This window comes from Malaya genurostris, chromosome 3 (assembly GCF_030247185.1).
Source record: "Malaya genurostris strain Urasoe2022 chromosome 3, Malgen_1.1, whole genome shotgun sequence".
In the NCBI taxonomy this organism is placed as follows: domain Eukaryota; kingdom Metazoa; phylum Arthropoda; class Insecta; order Diptera; family Culicidae; genus Malaya; species Malaya genurostris.
This window is the reverse complement of record NC_080572.1, coordinates 148959731-148978958: the sequence shown is the minus strand read 5'-3', so window position 1 is coordinate 148978958 and position 19228 is coordinate 148959731. Positions and strand designations below refer to the sequence as shown.

General features: G+C 38.3%; 1 protein-coding gene across 1 annotated transcript in view; it reads left to right on the top strand.

Annotated features, from left to right (window-relative positions):
- Nucleotides 1-19228, top strand: part of LOC131434038 (JNK-interacting protein 3) — a 520973-nt gene that overhangs the window by 113964 nt on the left and 387781 nt on the right. The window contains exon 2 of the mRNA XM_058600669.1: nucleotides 8845-9769. Within this exon, the coding sequence (XP_058456652.1) occupies nucleotides 8845-9769 (925 nt within the window). The remainder of the gene's footprint in view (nucleotides 1-8844; nucleotides 9770-19228) is intronic.

The following is a 19228-nucleotide window of genomic DNA, read 5'->3' as shown; positions in this document are numbered from 1 at the left end:
CCGTGGAGAACTCAATACCCATTTGAAGAGCCCATGTCGATTAATTGTCGGGTATCTTGCAGCGGTCCTTGGAGATCGGCAGCTTTGGGTCCTAGAATAGACACAACGCTGTCGTCGGCAAGTTGTCTTAGCGTGCAAGATGTGTTGATACATTCATCAATGTTGTTTACGTAAAAGTTGTATAAAAGGGGGCTTAAGCATGAGCCCTGAGGAAGACCCATGTAACTGACTCGTATTATCGGCAAATCACCATGCGCGAAATACATGTATTTCTCGAACAATAGATTATACAAAAAGTTATTCAAAATGGGTGAAAGACCTTGCTGATGCAATTTCACGGATAGGATGTTTATGGAAACTGAGTCAAAAGCCCCCTTGATGTCTAGAAAAACTGACGCCATTTGTTCTTTACGAGCAAATGCCATTTGAATTTCTGTTGAGAGCAACGCAAGACAATCGTTCGTTGCTTTTCCTCTGCCGTAACCATATTGTGTATCTGAAAGTAAGCCATTAGTCTCGACCCAATTGTCTAGACGAAACAAAATCATTTTTTCGAACAATTTCCGGATACAGGAAAGCATAGCAATCGGCGGATACGAATTGTGATCGGAGGCTGGTTTCCCTGGTTTTTGAATGGCGATAACTCTTACTTGTCTCCAGTCATGTGGGACAATATTATCCTCAAGAAGCCTATTGAATAAATTCAATAAGCGCCTTTTGGCAGAGTCAGGCAAATTTTTCATGAGTTGAATTTGATTTTGTCTAATCCCGGAGCTTTATTGTTACACGACAAGAGCGCAAGTGAGAATTCTGCCATTGAATAAGGTGTTTCGTTTCTGTTTGATGAGTTGACGCGCATGATCGTCTGTTCCGGAACAGAATCAAGCCATACTTTTTTATCGAAATTGAATATCCAGCGGTTAGAATATTCTTAATTTTCTTTCCTGGTGTTATGGTTACGCATTCGTCGGGCCGTGTTCCAAAGAGTGCTCATTGATGTTTCTCTCGATAATCCGTTTACGAATCGATGCCAATAACCGCTTTTCTTCGCTTTAATCAAGCTTTTCATTTTAGTGTCAAATGCCGCATAGTTTCTATAATTATCAGGTGTTCCATTTTTCCTAAACTCGATAAATGATGAAGCCCTCTTTGCGTTCAATTCTGAGCATTCTTTGTCCCACCAGGGGTTCGGAGGACGGATGCTTGTTTTCGCGCCGGGTACACGTTTCGTCTGAGCTTGAATCGCGGAGTCGAGAATCAAGCCATCCAAAAACGTGTACTCTTCCTCCGGAGGAAGTTCTTGTGTTGTTTCTAGTTTCTCAGATATCGAATTTGCGTAGCATTTCCAATCAATATTTCGTGTGAGGTCATACGAAACATTGATTGTCTCCGATGGTCTTAATCCATAGGCGATTGAAATCACGATAGGTAGATGATCGCTACCGTGGGGATCAGGAATCACCTTCCACGTGCAGTCCAACCGTAGCGATGTCGAGCAAAGGGATAAGTCCCGCACACTTGATCTTGCTGGTGGTGCAGGAATTCGTGTCATTTCTCCCGTATTCAATATTGTCATATTGAAGTTTTCGCAAATATCATGGATCATAGTTGATCTGTTATCGTCGAGAAGACAGCCCCATCCCGTACCGTGTGAGTTGAAGTCTCCTAAAACCAACTTCGGTGCAGGAAGGAGCTCAATGATATCACTGAGCCGCTGATACCCAACCGAGGCTCTTGGGGGAATGTAGATGGAAGTAATGCAAAGGTCCTTGCCTTTGATTGTACCATGACATGCGACAACTTCAATACCTGGTATCGAGGGGAGGTTAATGCGATAGAAAGAATAGCAGTTTTCGATCCCCAAAAGTACTCCTCCATAGGGATCATCTCCGATCGAGACGAATAATGTTAAAATCGTTAAAGTTCAAGGGTATTTCAGAAGTTAGCCAAGTTTCGCATAATGCAAATGCGTCACATTTCAGATTATTCAGTAGATATTTGAAAGGATCTATTTTTGGGATGATACTTCTACAATTCCTTTGCATAACAGTGATTGTATCCGTGACCTCTTTGGGTGACTTAGTCATTTTGCAGTCAACTGCTTCAAGAAATGTCTTAACTGTAGGAATAAAAGCCATTATCAGGCTTTTATAAGGTTCAGAAATATTGAAAGTAGACATGATCCAGTCCACAATATCAGAGAATTTATGAAACTCAGTATTTGGTAAATTTTCTGACTGATCTTTAGGGACTTTCAGGGGTTTTGAAGTCCCAGGAAGTGATGGAAATTCTTGCTCGGAATTTAATTTTCCAAGGCCTGGAGCTTTTTTCTCTATTTTTTTGCCATCACTACCAGTTGTTGTAATTTTTCGAGACCCACCTGAGGACACCTTCGAACCCTTACTAGGGAGCTTTTGAGAAGATTTATTTCTTCTCTTTCTGTAAGAGGGACAGCCGATGATGTACCTTAGTCATCATATTCGCTCTCGTCAGTTGCCAAACAAGCGTATAGGTTTACTGGAGGCGTAGCACTCTTCAACATTTCAGCAAAATAACGCTTTGAATGTTGCTTAAGTGAACGTCTCATCTTATCCTTGCTCAATTTGTACGCGGGACAATCAGAGAGGTCATGCGGTCCCTCCTTACAGTAGAGAAACTTTTCATTGTCTCCACTGCAGGAGTTATCTGCATGACTCCCTCCACACTTTATACACCGGGATTTATTGCAACAATAGGATGCTGTATGTCCCAATTGTTTGCAATTGGTTCAGTTCATGACCCGCGACACAAAAAGGCGAACAGTTAAACGAACTCGGTCCAGCAGGACGTAGTTAGTCAAAGCCGAGCCAACAAAAGTCACCCGATACGAGTCTGATGGCATATAGGACTTAGTCCCATCCTCAGCGGTCGATACTGAACGCAATTGCTTGCAGTCCAGTATCTTAACATTCTTGAGTAAGGGGGTTTTAAAACCGCCTGCCTCATGTTTAAGAACGTCCTCGCAAGTCAGATTCGGATCGGTGATCACGCCGCGTGAAGAGCTCACATTAAACGATCTCATATGTCTGTTTTGCACTAGCTAACAAGACCCTAAGCTTGTCTGTGCGTACTTTTTCAATTTTTTGTACTGTAGAATATCGCGAGGTGAGGTCTTTAGATATTCAAAGGATGTTCAATTTTTTCCGTTTGCTTTGGTCTGGATGTAACCCGCGTACGGTTCGGCGGGAAGTGCAAGCCCATCGGGATAATTTTTGACACGTGATTTTTGGTTATCAGATGATTCCATTTTGTCATCTGGAGGGAGGTCAGGCAATTCTGTGCCTTTTGTCATGGCACGGAAATGTGTCCGTGCGGGTAAATATTGGAGGACAAATGTAGTGGTATTGAACAACAGGGAAAAAAAGGAAAAGAAAAAAATACTTAGCTTTAGCTCTCAAAGGGCGAACGGCCGACAAGACCCGGTCCTAGGCAATCGGTAAATATTCCTGTTCAATAAAGTGCAAAAAACCTCTTTGAGGAAAAAGCAATTTTTTGCAGTCTCTTGCTGCACTAGACAATGGAACCTTACACGTTTTTTCACTATACACTGTCCAATGTATGTGTAAACAATATAGCAGCAGCCACACAGCTCACAATCGACCTTTAGGACGGATTAATTCGAATTATCACTCGACCGCACTGATGCAGGCAATATGGGAAAAAATGATTTTTGTAAAAACTTATTTTTTGATCAAACTCTTGATATCTTTATATTTAAAATCATGAATATTTATATTTTACAGAAAAACACGTTTCCCCTGAAATAGTAATTGAAGTCAAACATTTTTACGTTATGATGCCAGGTCATAAAATCTGTAAAAAATAATGGGAAAAATGTATAATTCAAAAAAGACTAATTTTTGGGAATCTTACAGACTATCATAGGTCATCAATATTTCGATTCATAGGTGAAAATGAAGGGATCAAAAGTAATTTTTCAAAATTCTGCTTACTCCGACCAGAGCACTGTGTTTTTGCTGGTACTGGTGGGACGCACAATGTTTGTCTGTATCCCATTTACGAAAACATGAGACTGATGACTTCAGGTAATAAACGGAAACATCTCAGTTTGTTTCCTGTAACGTTACTATTCCCGTTGTTTTCAAGCAGTCTACTGGTCAAATTAATGATCAGCAACGATTATCGTGTTTGCCATTACGAAGATATTTTGCTACTTCAATATTTTGCTGTTTTCAAAAAGAATGAAGTAAAAAAAGTCACGCACAAACAATGGGTTATGAAACCTAAAACATGTTTTAAAACCTGGTTTAATCCACCTAGTGGTGTAATAATGCCTTTCTCATTTCAATCATACTATCATATATAATACTGTAGTATTCTTCCAAATAATTTTCTGCGATTCTTAAAAGAATAACCGAAATCGGTTTGTTTGACCGTCTACTGATAAAAACTATCAATTGTAAAAGATTTGAGGTCGATTTAGATTTTTTTTTAGGTTTTTCCCCATTTTCAGTGATGGTATACAATTTTTAACCCACTAACTAACCTATATTTCCGGATCCGGAAGTCGGATCCTCATGAAAATGAGGAATTACGTATGGGACCACATTACCTTTCCTTTGAACCTAAGTTTGTGAAAATCGATCGCGCCATCTATGAGAAAATATAGAACACATAATTTCTTATTTTTGCCCATTTTACCCCATAACTCCCGAACCGGAAGTCAGATCCAAATTCAGGAATTTTTGTATGGGACCACAAGACCTTTCATTGGAATCTAAGTTTGTGAAAATCGGTTCAGCCATCTCCGAGAAAAGTTAGTGCAAAAAAACGTTTCATACACACATACGCACATACACACACAGACATTTTGCGTACTCGACGAACTGAGTCGAATGGTATATGACACTCGGCCCTCCGGGCCTCGGTCGGTTTTCACAGTGATTGCAAAACCTTTATATATGAGAAAGGCAAAAAATAACAACAGCTAGTGACAACTTTATCGAAAGTTTTTGCAAAGCTGCAAGAATATTTTTCAAGCATTCTTTCATTGCTCGAAAACAAACTTCATATTTTCAAAAAGTGAAAAATAAATTGAAGAGTGACGAAAGTTGAATAATTTGCGATTTTACGGAAAATTACGCCTTCGTTATTCAAAACGCCATAACTGGCTTTCATTGGAACAACGACCAAGCGACTATATTCCCCATTGTTTTCTATTATAAAATGAACAGCAAAATCGATCATAAAACATTAGGAACTACTTCTGATTGCAAGAAACATGACGCAATAGCTGTGTATGTTTTTCTCGAAGCTCTTAATCAATATTTTTCACAATACTATCCACATATACGCAAGTATATCTACTTTTATGACGGCGCTTCTCAGCAATTCAAAAATGTAAAACACTTCTTCATTACGAGCTTGATTTTTATCGTTTTGCACAGAGAAATTTTCGCGCGACAGCTCATGGAATAGGGCAATTCCACGGTGCTGGAGGAACTATCGAAAGAATGGCACGTCGCGCAAGTTTACAAATGATCAATGATTGTCAAATTTCGACAGCGAATGAATTGTACGAGTGGAAAGCATCTTCTCTACCTAATATTTCAGTCATATACAAATGTTCGGAAGATTATGTAAAAGCAGAGAAATTCCATAAAAATCGTTTCGAAAAATGTCAAACTATTTCTAGAACACAATCGTTTCAGTATGTTGAGCCGCACGGAGACAAGAAATTAAAAATGAATTTGTTGTCACTAGCTGTTGTTATTTTTTTAAAACATGTTTTTGGTTTCATAACTCATTGTTTGTGCGTGACTTTTTTTACTTCATTCTTTTTGAAAACTACGTGAATTTTTTTGCCTTTCTCATATAGAAAGGTTATGCAATCACTTGAAAAACCGACCAGTGAAAATTGGCCCGGAGGGCCAAGTGTCATATACCATTCGACTCAGTTCATCGAGCTGATCAATGTCTCTGTGTGTGTGTGTGTGTGTGTGTGTGTGTGTGTGTGTGTATGTATGTATGTATGTGTGTGTGTATGTGTCAAATAATCTCACTAGGTTTTCTCGGAGATGGCTGAACCGATTTTGACAAACTAGGATTCAAATGAAAGGGCATCCCATACAGAATTCCTGAACATCCGGTTCCGGAAGTACCGGAAATAGTGGTCATATATACCAAAATGGATCTCACTCACTTTTCTCAGCGATGGTTTGACCGATTTTCACTAACTTAGATTCAAATGAAAGGTCTTCCGGTCCCATACGGAATTCCTGAAATTCATCCGGATCCGATTTCCGGTTCCGGAATTATAGGGTAAAGTGTGTTCAATATTGTACACCGTCACTTAAACCGGCGAAACAAAAAACGTAAAAAAATTTCTAAACTGGTCTCAAAACTACACAAATCGATAGTCATTATCAGTAGACAACTAAACAAACCGATTCCGGCTATCCTGGTTCCCGGTATCCGGTTCCGGAAGTACCGGAAATAGTGGTCATATATACCAAAATGGATCTCACTCACTTTTCTCAGCGATGGTTTGACCAATTTCCACAAACTTGGATTCAAATGAAAGGTCTTCCGGTCCCATACGGAATTCCTGAATTTCATCCGGATCCGACTTCCGGTTCCGGAATTATAGGGTAAAGTGTGTTCAATATTGTACACCGTCACTTAAACCGGCGAAACAAAAAACGTAAAAAAATTTCTAAACTGATCTCAAAACTACACAAATCGATAGTCATTATCAGTAGGCAACTAAACAAACCGGTTCCGGCTATCCTGGTTCCCGGTATCCGGTTCCGGAAGTACCGGAAATAGTGGTCATATATACCAAAATGGATCTCACTCACTTTTCTCAGCGATGGTTTGACCGATTTCCACAAACTTAGATTCAAATGAAAGGTCTTCCGGTCCCATACGGAATTCCTGACTTTCATCCGGATCCGACTTCCGGTTCCGGAATTATAGGGTAAAGTGTGTTCAATATTGTACACCGTCACTTAAACCGGCGAAACAAAAAACGTAAAAAATTTTCTAAACTGCTCTCAAAACTACACAAACCGATAGTCATTATCGGTAGGCAACTAAACAAACTGTTTTCGGCTATCCTGGTTTCCGGTATCCGGTTTCGGATTCCGGAAAGTGCATATAATAGTGAACCCATTTCGTTTTCTTAAGGATGGCTTACGCAATCAAAGCACTGTTTTATTCTGTATGTTATGCATAAACAATCTCTTGGTTTCTTTCAAAACTCGAAGAAAATGTTTTTGAATAGAATACCACAATATTATATGTACATGAGAAAGGCATCATTACACCACTAGGTGGATTAAAACAGGTTTTTGACATCTGATCATTAGATAGACATTTTTACATAGCCCAAAAAAGCATTTTTCACTAGGGTTTTCATATAAAAAATCGTTGCTGATAATTAATTTGACCAGTTGACTGCCTGAAAACAACTGGAATAGTAACATTACAGGAAACAAACTGAGATGTTTCCGTTTATTACCTGAAGTCATCAGTCTCATGTTTTCGTGAATGGGATACAAACAAACATTGTACGTCCCACCAGTACCAGCAAAAACACAGTGCTCTGGTCGGAGTGAGCAGAATTTTGAAAAGCTTATTTTGATCCCTTCATTTTCACCTATGAACCGAAATATTGATGACCTATGATCGTCTTTAAGACTTCAAAAAATTAATCCTTTTTGAATTATGCATTTTTCCCATCAATTTTTACAGATTTCATGACCTGGCATCATAACACTTACGTTCGTAAAAATGTTTGACTTTAATTACTGTTTCAGGGGAAACTTGTTTTTCTGTAAAATATAATTTTTCATGATTTCAAATATAAAGACATCAAGAGTTTGATCAAAAAATAAGTTTTTACTTTTTGTTCCCGGAATCGCAAAAATCCTTTTTTTCCTACGAGATTGTCTACTTTCGTAACAAAATATCTTCATGTGTTCATCGTATGCGCTATCATACGAATACTCCAGGTTTTTGGCAAAACAGTTAAAATTCTTAAAATTAAACACCGGTATGTGAGCACCAGCCATTTGAAAGTATACCGATTACGTTGAGCCTCTCGCGTTTCGAGCCCCAAACACTGCGATGTTTTGATACTCATCGCGACTCTCAAATTGTGAAAATTATCTCCACTTGATGTCCCAAAACACTGCCTGTTGTATTTTAGGTAAACCGACAAGTTATTGTGAGAGAGTCGACACAAAATTCACTAATTTTCGTGCACTAAACAAGGTAAACGCGTAAAACAAATGTATTACTGTTTGTTTGTTTACGTTGCAATCAGCTGATTTTGAAGTTCCGATTTTGATCTCATCAAGATGGCGTCGTGACAGAAGGCCGGTGTCGACAAGTTAATAGCGCATAAGGCCGATCCAACCAATCCGAGCTCTACGGCGTCGACTTTTTCTCTGCTTCGGCTATGGTATATATATATATATATATATATATATATATATATATATATATATATATATATATATATATATATATATATATATATATATATATATATATATATATATATATATATATATATATATATATATATATATATAAATAAAGGAAGATTTCACATATTTACCCTGTATTAGTCTTTGACCGAAATCTGAAATTGCAATAATTAAATTGAGAAAAAATCGTAATTTCCGGGAAGCGGTCATTCTAAATGCAACTGCAGATATTGTATGATTATATTACACTCTTACCCTTATTTAATCATTTATTGTTATTTAAAGTTAATCTTAGATTTACCAAATGGTTGTATCATAATATCTGAGTTTAATACAATTTGCTTTCTAGGTACAATCTCTAGCCGGTTCAATTTACCAAGAATTTGAACGCATGATACAACGATACGATGAAGATGTTGTAAAAACTCTTATGCCCCTGCTTGTAAATGTACTTGAATGTTTAGATTCCGCATATCAAATAAATCAAGAACAAGACGTCGAACTAGAACTGCTTCGAGAGGACAATGAGCAACTAGTAACACAGTATGAAAGAGAGAAAAGTGCTCGAAAGCAGTCTGAGCAAAAACTTTTGGAAGCCGAAGACTTAGCAGAGCAAGAAAACAAAGAGTTGGCTGGTCGATTGGAATCGCTTGAAAGTATATTAAGAATGCTGGAATTGAAACATAAAAATAGTCTAGACCATTCTAGTCGCTTGGAAGAAAGAGAATCTGAACTTAAGAAAGAGTATAGTAAATTACATGATCGTTATACGGAATTATTTAAATCACACGTCGACTACATCGAACGAGCCAAAATAATGATGGGTAGTTCATCCCATTCGCAAATGGGATGCACTTCAAATCGAATAGATTTACAGCGTTCCAGATTACTTCCACCACCTCGCACTTGTAGTTCAGCATCATATGGGTTTGCATCACTTGAAAATAACGCGGTTTTTGACGCAGACGTGATATGCAGTGAAAGTTGCAGTTCCAGTTCAGGTCCATCGTCTCTTAATAATGAATTGGAAAAGAAAATAATCACACAACAATCGATCATACTCAACAAATCTACACCAGTATCACAAGAAAAACCGGAAACGCCTGGTGAACAACCAATGACGAGACCACCCGTGGGCAAAACTACAACTAAAAATGAACTTAGATCAAGCAATACTCTGTACCAAGAGTTGTCATTTCAAGACGAAAATATCGAAAATCCTGAAACCGAAATAACAGGAGGATGGGTACATCCCGGAGACTATGCTTCATCTGGTAAGTCATGAATAAACTCATATAATATATATATATATATATATATATATATATATATATATATATATATATATATATATATATATATATATATATATATATATATATATATATATATATATATATATATATATATATATATATATATATATATATATATATATATATATATATATATATATATATATATATATATATAATTTAATAGCCCACGTGAGGAATTCGGATTTTTAAAAATAACTAAACTGCACACTCTGGAGGTATGAACTAGACTAATTAATTTATTCTATATCGACTGCACGATGGCCCTGGCTTTCCCTAAAACTGCTGATCCTGCATTTGACGAAGACTGCTCACGTTGTCCGCCTCGAAGGTCGGTGGTTCCAAGTATCTATGCGCCGAAAGTGCTGATCTCTTAAAGACCCTCATAATGGCATTCCTTCCAATAGCTAGAACCTTTTTGAAGCAGTTATCAGCTCAATGGCCAATTGTCTCAGGTTTTGTATCTTTTGATGGATAATTTATCACCCGTCGCAAATGATACAATCACTGTCCTGCAGTGGAATTGTCGAAGCATCATGCCAAAACTTGATTCATTTAAAATATTATTGCATAGTCAAAAATGTGATGTATTTGCTTTATGCGAAACATGGCTTACTTCAAACATAGCTTTAAATTTTAATGATTTTAACATTATACGTCTCGATAGAGACTCTCCGTATGGTGGAGTGCTTTTGGGAATTAAGAAATGCTATTCCTTTTATAGATTAAACATCCCTTCAACTTCTAGTATAGAAGTTGTTGCTTGCCAAATAAACATTAAAGGCAAAGATATTTGCATAGCTTCGGTTTATATTCCTCCAAAAGCACAAGTTGGACAGCAACAGCTTAATGAAATGGTTGAAGCCCTTCCTGCACCACGATTGATTCTGGGGGATTTAAATTCGCACGGTATTATGTGGGGTTCCGTTTACAATGATAGCAGATCATCTTTAATACAAAACATTTGTGACAATTTTAGCATGACGGTATTAAATATGGGTAGCATGACACGGATCCCAAGACCTCCGGTACGCCCAAGTGCATTAGATCTATCTCTTTGCTCAACATCAATTCGACTAGATTGCACCTGGAAAATACTGCCTGATTTACACGGTAGCGATCATTTACCAATCATCATCTCAATTAGCAGTAGCAATTGCATTGCTACTTCCGCTAGTATTCCATATGATTTGACAAAAAATATCGACTGGATTAAATACCAAAGTAGTATCTCTAGTATTTTGAATTCAATGGAAGAGCTCCCTCCACTTGAAGAATATGACTTCCTCATTTGTTCGATTCTGGAGGCAGCAGAACAATCCCAAACTAAACGCTTTCCTGGGCCAACGACTAACAGAAGGCCTCCCAACCCCTGGTGGGACAAAGAGTGCTCAGAGGCTAAACTCGCAAAACAAAATGCTTGCAAGACGTTTCTAAAACGGGGAGGAGGAACTCCTCAGAATTTTGAAAAACTTATGGTTTTAGAAACCAAGTACAAGAGCATACTTCGAGCCAAAAAATGTAGCTATTGGAGACATTTTGTCGAAGGTTTGTCAAGAGAAACCTCAATGAGCACTCTTTGGAATACGGCCAGACGAATGAGGAATCGTAACGTGGGCAATGAGAGTGATGAATACTCGAACCGATGGATATTTGACTTTGCTAGGAAAGTTTGCCCAGATTCTGTTCCTACGCAAAGCATTATACGGGAATCTCCTCCAAATAATGGTTTTATTAATAACCCATTTTCAATGATGGAATTTTCTATAGCACTCTTGTCTTGTAACAATAACGCTCCAGGGTTGGACAGAATTAAATTCAACTTGGTGAAGAATCTGCCCAACCTCGCAAAAAGACGTTTGTTGGAATTGTTCAACAAGTTTCTTGAGCAAAATATTGTTCCACCTGACTGGAGACAAGTGAAAGTTATCGCCATTCAAAAACCGGGGAAACCAGCTTCCAATCACAACTCATATAGACCCATTGCGATGTTGTCCTGCATCAGAAAATTGTTCGAAAAAATTATTCTACGACGTCTCGACACTTGGGTCGAGACGAACGGTTTGTTGTCAGATACTCAGTTTGGCTTCCGTAGAAATAAAGGGACGAATGATTGCCTTGCATTACTTTCGTCTGACATCCAAATTGCCTTCGCTCAAAAGCAACAAATGGCATCGGTATTTTTAGACATTAAAGGAGCATTTGATTCAGTTTCCATTGATGTTCTTTCAGACAAGCTTCACCAAAATGGACTCCCAGCGGTTATAAATAATTATTTGCACAACCTTTTGTCAGAGAAACACATGCATTTTGCACATGGCGATTTGGCAACACTCAGAAATAGTTACATGGGTCTCCCGCAAGGCTCATGCCTCAGTCCGCTCCTCTATAATTTTTACGTAAATGACATTGACAGCTGTCTAGTAACCCCATGTACACTAAGACAATTGGCAGATGATGGCGTGGTTTCAGTTACTGGACCCAAAGCTATTGATCTGCATAAACCATTGCAAGATACCTTAGATAACTTGTCCGATTGGGCTGTTCATCTTGGTATCGAATTCTCTGCGGAGAAAACAGAGTTAGTCGTCTTTTCAAGAAAGCATGATCCCGCGCAGCTTCAGCTCCATATGATGGGAAGAATGATCCAACAGGTTTTAACTTTTAAATACCTCGGGGTGTGGTTCGATTCCAAATGCACGTGGGGAGGACACATTAGGTTTCTGATAACAAAATGCCAACAAAGAGTAAATTTTCTTCGAACAATAACAGGATCTTGGTGGGGTGCTCATCCGGAAGATCTAATAAAATTGTATCAGACAACGATACTTTCAGTGATGGAATATGGATGCGTTTGCTTTCGTTCCGCTGCAAACTCTCATATTATCAAACTGGAGCGAATTCAGTATCGTTGTTTGCGAATTGCTTTAGGGTGCATGCATTCGACACATACAATGAGTCTTGAAGTTCTGGCGGGAGTTCTTCCATTAAAAGATCGATTTTGGGAGCTTTCATCACGCCTGCTAATAAGATGTGAGGTGCTGAATCCCATGGTAATTAATAATTTCGAACGACTAGTCGAGCTTCGATCTCAAACAAAATTCATGACAGTATATTTTAACCATATGTCACAGGAAATCAACCCTTCAAGATATATTCCTATCCGTGTCAGCCTCCTAAATGTCCCTGACTCAACTTTATTTTTCGATACATCCATGCAGCGCGAAGTGCGTGGAATCCCGGATCATCTACGTTCGACGGAAATCCCAAAAATATTTTCAAGTAAGTTCAGGCATATTGACTCTGAGAAAATGTTTTACACGGACGGATCGCGAATTGAAGAAGCGACAGGGTTTGGTATGTTCAACAATAATGTTTCGGCCTCATTTAGGCTTCAAGAACCTGCATCTGTTTATATAGCAGAGTTAGCAGCAGTTTATTATAGTTTGAGTGTAATCGTCACATTATCTCCAAACCATTATTTCCTCTTCACAGATAGTCTGAGTGCAATTGAAGCCATTCGCTCAATCGCTGCTGGCAAAAATGAACCGTTTTTCTTGGGTAAAATAAAACAGTGTCTGAACGACATATTGAATAATAATTATCTAATCACTATAGTCTGGGTCCCGGCTCATTGCTCCATTCCTGGCAATGAAAGAGCCGATATTTTAGCCAAACGTGGTGCTATTGAGGGTGAAATTTATGAGAGACCAATTGCTTTCAACGAATTCTATAGCTCGTCTCGCCAAAGAACACTTGCCAGCTGGCAAGCTTCTTGGGATAAAGATGATCTGGGTCGGTGGATGCACTCAATTATTCCGAAAATATCGACAAAGGCATGGTTCAGGGGACTGGATGTGAGTAGAGATTTCATTCGTGTGATGTCCAGACTCATGTCCAATCACTACACGTTAGATGCACATCTCCTTCGAATTGGGCTCTCCGAGACTAATCATTGTGCTTGTGGCGAAGGTTATCGAGATATTGATCATGTCGTTTGAACATGCGTGGAGTATCGTGATGTCAGATCTCAACTAATAAATTCTTTGCGTACCCAAGGTAGACTATCCAATATCCCAGTTCGAGACATTCTTGCTTGTCGTGACCTTTCATACATGAAACTTATTTATCATTTCATAAAGCAAACTGGAGTTTCAATTTAATAAAGGCCCCTTTCAAGACTTAGTTCTGATCCAGGCTGCGTCCATGAGTTCAACCAATAGCTAAATTAGAATAAAAATAATGTAATGATACAAACAAACTCGAAACAGTTTATGAAATTATTAACAAAATGTCTGAAAATAACAGCTTATTTTATAATTTATAGAAGTTAATCGTTTGGTTCAAATAATATTTCCGAGTAGATTTCATAATTAATGACGAGTTACCTAAGATGATATTTAAGTAATAAGAGAATATGTTTTAATAAATGCAAAACGTTGTGACTATGTTAGAATTAAATTAGGATAAGAATATTATGTAAAAGTGATGCTACGGCGAAGAAAAACTTATGTAAACTGCCTTAAGAAATAAACGTACTTATGAAAAAAAAAAGTGCTGATCTAGAATTAGGCTGGTTCGATGTCGTGGCATATCGTATAGCAGGTGTTGGTGTGGTAGACTCGATAGATGACCCTTTGGTCACAATTGTTGTCGCAGATTTGTCGTTAATTGCTCCATCCTCAGGATTTGCACGTCGGTTTTGTTTTTTTCCTCATACAAGAAAGTGTTATCGTAATTATCGACATTGTGGCGAATATGATAATGATTTTAATGGTGGATGAATTGTAGTTAAATTCAGCAGCTTTTAGCCTCTCCCTGTTTTTATGTGTAGTGTCTGAAATGTTGACAAAGGGTTTCAGAGATGCTTCATCAATTTATAGTCGATTTAACGGTGATATGATAGCTGGTTTGATTTCGACTTCGTAGTTTTCGAATAGTTTATTTTGGATCCAGACAGAACAGTTGGAAAAAGTAATGAGGGCAATTCCATGGATGTCCTTTTCATCAATTCCGCATGTGCTACTTAACATGACGGATCCATGTGTTAGAGTAACAGAGGTATTTTGGCCCGCTTTAGGATCGATTTTATTTTGGCCCACTTTGTAAAAATATCCACCAAATGATTTAATATCTTTGAAAAATCCTTCCGCAATAGGTAATTTAATGTGATTAGCTTCAAACTGATGCAACATGGGTTTCCTAAGATCGATTGAATCCATATAGTTTGTTAGGTGGGCCAAAATATATGAAGTGGCCAAAATACCTCTGTTAACCTACTATTGTTAGTATTGTTCCAGGGGTTAACAGTTTGAATTCTGTCATTTGTGTGGTTTCCTTGAAAGGGCATTTGCCTCTGCTTTCTCACACAAGTGATGCAATGCATTCGTTTTCACTGATGTCTTGCACCTGCATTGGTTTACATATGGTCGTGTGTATGGATTCTGAGCATTTTGATAATATTGCTAACGTTTGGTTGCGATGTACCAGCAGTGTTGTGTACTCTACGGCCAACATTTTGTTTCCTATGGGTATCGGTACGAGTTTTATCTTCTGATAGTGTTCTGGGTATATTAGTGGGATATCGATGCTGATTACTAGATGGTGCCCTCTGTAGAAGGATGTAGTTGAAAGAAGGCTGCAGATCTCGTCAAGGCTATTGAATTCTAGTCCCTCTCTTCTAAGATCTTCACCTATCGAAACGATTTCGTTGTGACTCAATATTTGGCGATTCATAACATTCAATTGTGCTAGTGCTAATGTGTTTTCGATCAATGTTAATATCTGGTAAAATGGATCTATTTGAAACAAGGTTACTATCCTAGTGGTTTCTTTAGCTAGATAGGTGTTTTTCTTCAGAAATTTTGATTATATCAGGTACCGATAATTAGATATGTCATTATTACCCAGTTAAAAGTTCGCATTTTCCACCTTTTCCTGAAACGATAGACAATAAAATGATTAAATCCTTTTAAGGTTTTCTTTATGTATTAATTTTCCCGTGTTATCCACCAAGGTTTTGGTTTGGTTTTCAGTTACTACGGCTGATGCAAAACAGTTCCTCGTTTTGTCCTTTATTCCTTGTGTGCGAACAAAAACTGTTTGTTCTTGTTCCGGGTTAGAGGGTGGTTCTCTGGAATAATTGTGGTATTTTAGGTTTTTGCCTTTCTCATATAGAAAGGTTATGCAATCACTTGAAAAACCGACCAGTGAAAATTGGCCCGGAGGGGCAAGTGTCATATACCATTCGACTCAGTTCATCGAGCTGAGCAATGTCTGTGTGTGTGTGTGTGTGTGTGTGTGTGTGTGTGTGTGTGTGTGTGTGTGTGTGTGTGTGTGTGTGTGTGTGTGTGTGTGTATGTTCGTGTGTGTATGTGTCAAATAATCTCACTAGGTTTCCTCGGAGATGGCTGAACCGATTTTAACAAACTAGGATTCAAATGAAAGGTCTCGTGGTCCCATACAGAATTCCTGAATTTCATCCGGATCCGACTTCCGGTTCCGGAATTATAGGGTAAAGTGTGTTCAATATTGTACACCGTCACTTAAACCGGCGAAACAAAAAACGTGAGAAATTTTCTAAACTGGTCTCAAAACTACACAAATCGATAGTCATTATCAGTAGGTAAATAAACAAACCGATTCCGGCTATCCTGGTTCCCGTTATCCGGTTCCGAAAGTACCGGAAATAGTGGTCATATATACCAAAATGGATCTCACTCACTTTTCTCAGCGATGGTTTGACCGATTTCCACAAACTTAGATTCAAATGAAAGGTCTTCCGGTCCCATACGGAAATCCTGAATTTTATCCGGATCCGACTTCCGGTTCCGGAATTATAGGGTAAAGTGTGTTCAATATTGTACACCGTCACTTAAACCGGCGAAATAAAAAACGTAAAAAATGTTCTAAACTGGTCTCAAAACTACACAAATCGATAGTCATTATCAGTACGCAACCAAACAAACCGATTCCGGTTATCGTGGTTCCCGGCATCCAGTTCCGGAAGTATCGGAAATAATGGTCATATATACCAAAATGGATCTCACTCACATTTCTAAGCGAGTGATTTGACCGATTTCCACAAACTTAGATTCAAATGAAAGGTCTTCCGATCCTATACGAAATTCCTGAATTTCATCCGGATTCGACTTCCGAATCCTGAGTTATAGGGTGCGTACTAGAAGAGTTTGTGTGTCATGTTAGTTGGTGGCCGTACGAACTGACTTCGATTATACCGGTTCTCGGGTTCCGGTGCCGGAAGTGTCGTTCTCTTAAGGATGGCTTACGCAATCAAAGCACTGTTTTATTCTGTATGTTATGCATAAACAAATAACTTGGTTTCTTTCAAAAATCGAAGAGAAAATTTTTTGAATAGAATATCACAATATTATATGTACATGAGAAAGGCATCATTACACCACTAGGTGGATTAAAACAGGTTTTTGTATTAGTTTTGGTTTGAGCTGTAATAATTTCTTCAATGAATTTGTTTCTGTTCTCGAGCATTTTCTCCATGTCGAGTTCTCTGTCCTCTTTATCTTTTAACCCGAAGAATGCCTCACGCGGTTTGACTCCTATAGCAGAGTGGATAGTGTTGTTATATAAAGTGCTGGCTATTCTGAAAATTTCTTTCTTTCTCAGGTCGTCGTGTTTATTTCTAATGCATCGGAATATTTCGGCTAGGGTCGAATGAAACCTTTCGACTATTCCGTTGCTCAAACTATGATTAGGGGGAACAAAATGTTTAGGCTGTCTAACAAGCTGCGAATTTCTATAGACTTTAGAGCAGGTTCATTGTCACAAACCATACTATTAGGAGTACCGTACAAAGAAAACAATTTCATTTAGCCCTTTTTATGTCAACTATAGTTCTAGATTTTATGGGGACAATAGAAGCAAATCTTGAAAACTTATCAACCGCAGAAATGAAGATCGTTGGTTGAGAGATGAAAAGGTCTACATGGATTATTTCCCAAGGTTTATTTGATTCTGGAGTATTGGTCAGGTGAATCTGGTATGGGTGCCTCCGCGATGAGCGAAATTGTGGGTTTGTTCTATCTTTAAATTTTGCTCCTCTGGAGTCCTTAGATCGTCTAGAATTTTCCTCGGCTGAAACAATTATGATAAACCGTTTGTATTGTCCCGATCAGTCTCTCGGGGCACATAATGCAGTTAGTTCGTTTGGGGTCTATAAAATCCTTAAAAAGTCTTAAAAGTCATAGTGGGACTCCGTACGATATTTTGGTAATGGTTCGTCTATGGATTCTTGGGAAGATTTCTTCGTATGCTTCTGAGTCTTCTGGGTCAAAATTCAAGACTATTTGGTTTGAGTAGTGATTCAAAGGGATTTCCGTGCATGGTATGAATTCCGTGTCATATGTGTCGGCGGAGTGTACGGTTGCATCTTCGGAGAAGTTTTCTACTTCATTCACGTTTAATTCGTGATGCACTCTTGACAGTCCGTCTGCAACTACATTTTGTTAGCCGGGCCGGTATCTAATTTCAAAATTGAATTGTTCCAAGTATAGTCGCCAGTGAATGAGCCTACTGTTGCTATCTTTCAAATTTATACTATACGTGAGTGGTTTGTGGCCCGTATATAAGATGGATCTACGTCCATATAGATAAGGGCGAAGATATTTACATCCCCAGACAATGGCTAGAAGTTCTTTCTCGATTGCTGAATAATTCTCTTCGGATTTATTCAGCGTACTTGAGGCAAAAGCAATTGGTCGGTCACTACCCAATGCACCTTGAGATAGCACTGCACCTACTTCATAGTTTGATGCATCAGTGGTGAGAATAAATGGTTTATCGAATTCGGGATATTTAAGTATGTTACTACTTGTGAGGATAGCTTTTAGTTTTTCAAACGCTTTAACGAACTCATCCGAGTGTTTGATGGTTTCGCCTTTCCGTAATGCATTGGTTAAGGGTTTTGCAAGTCTTGCGAAATGTTTGATGAATTTCCGATAATGACCTATAACGCCGAGAAATCCTCTAAGCTGTTTTTCATTATTCGGAAGTGGCCAGTGTTTTATGATGTGAATCTTATCGGGATTGGGTTTTACCCCATCGGTAGTAACTAGGTGGCCCAGAAACGCAACTTCTTTGTGAAGAAATTCACTCTTGTCTAATTCTATTTTCATGTTAAATTTTGAAAGCGTTTCGAAAATTAGGCGAAGGTTGTCTAAATGTTCCTTCAAGCTAGTGGAAAATACTATAATATCATCCATGTACACGAGGCAATGGATTCCAATATGTTTTCTAAGCATGTTGTCCATTACCTGTTGGAAGGTAGATGGAGCATTTCTCAAGCCAAAAGGCATTCTTAAGAATTCATAATGACCATTTTCTACTGTAAAGGCGGTTTTTTTTGTATATCTTTCTCGTCGACTTCTATCTGGTGAAACC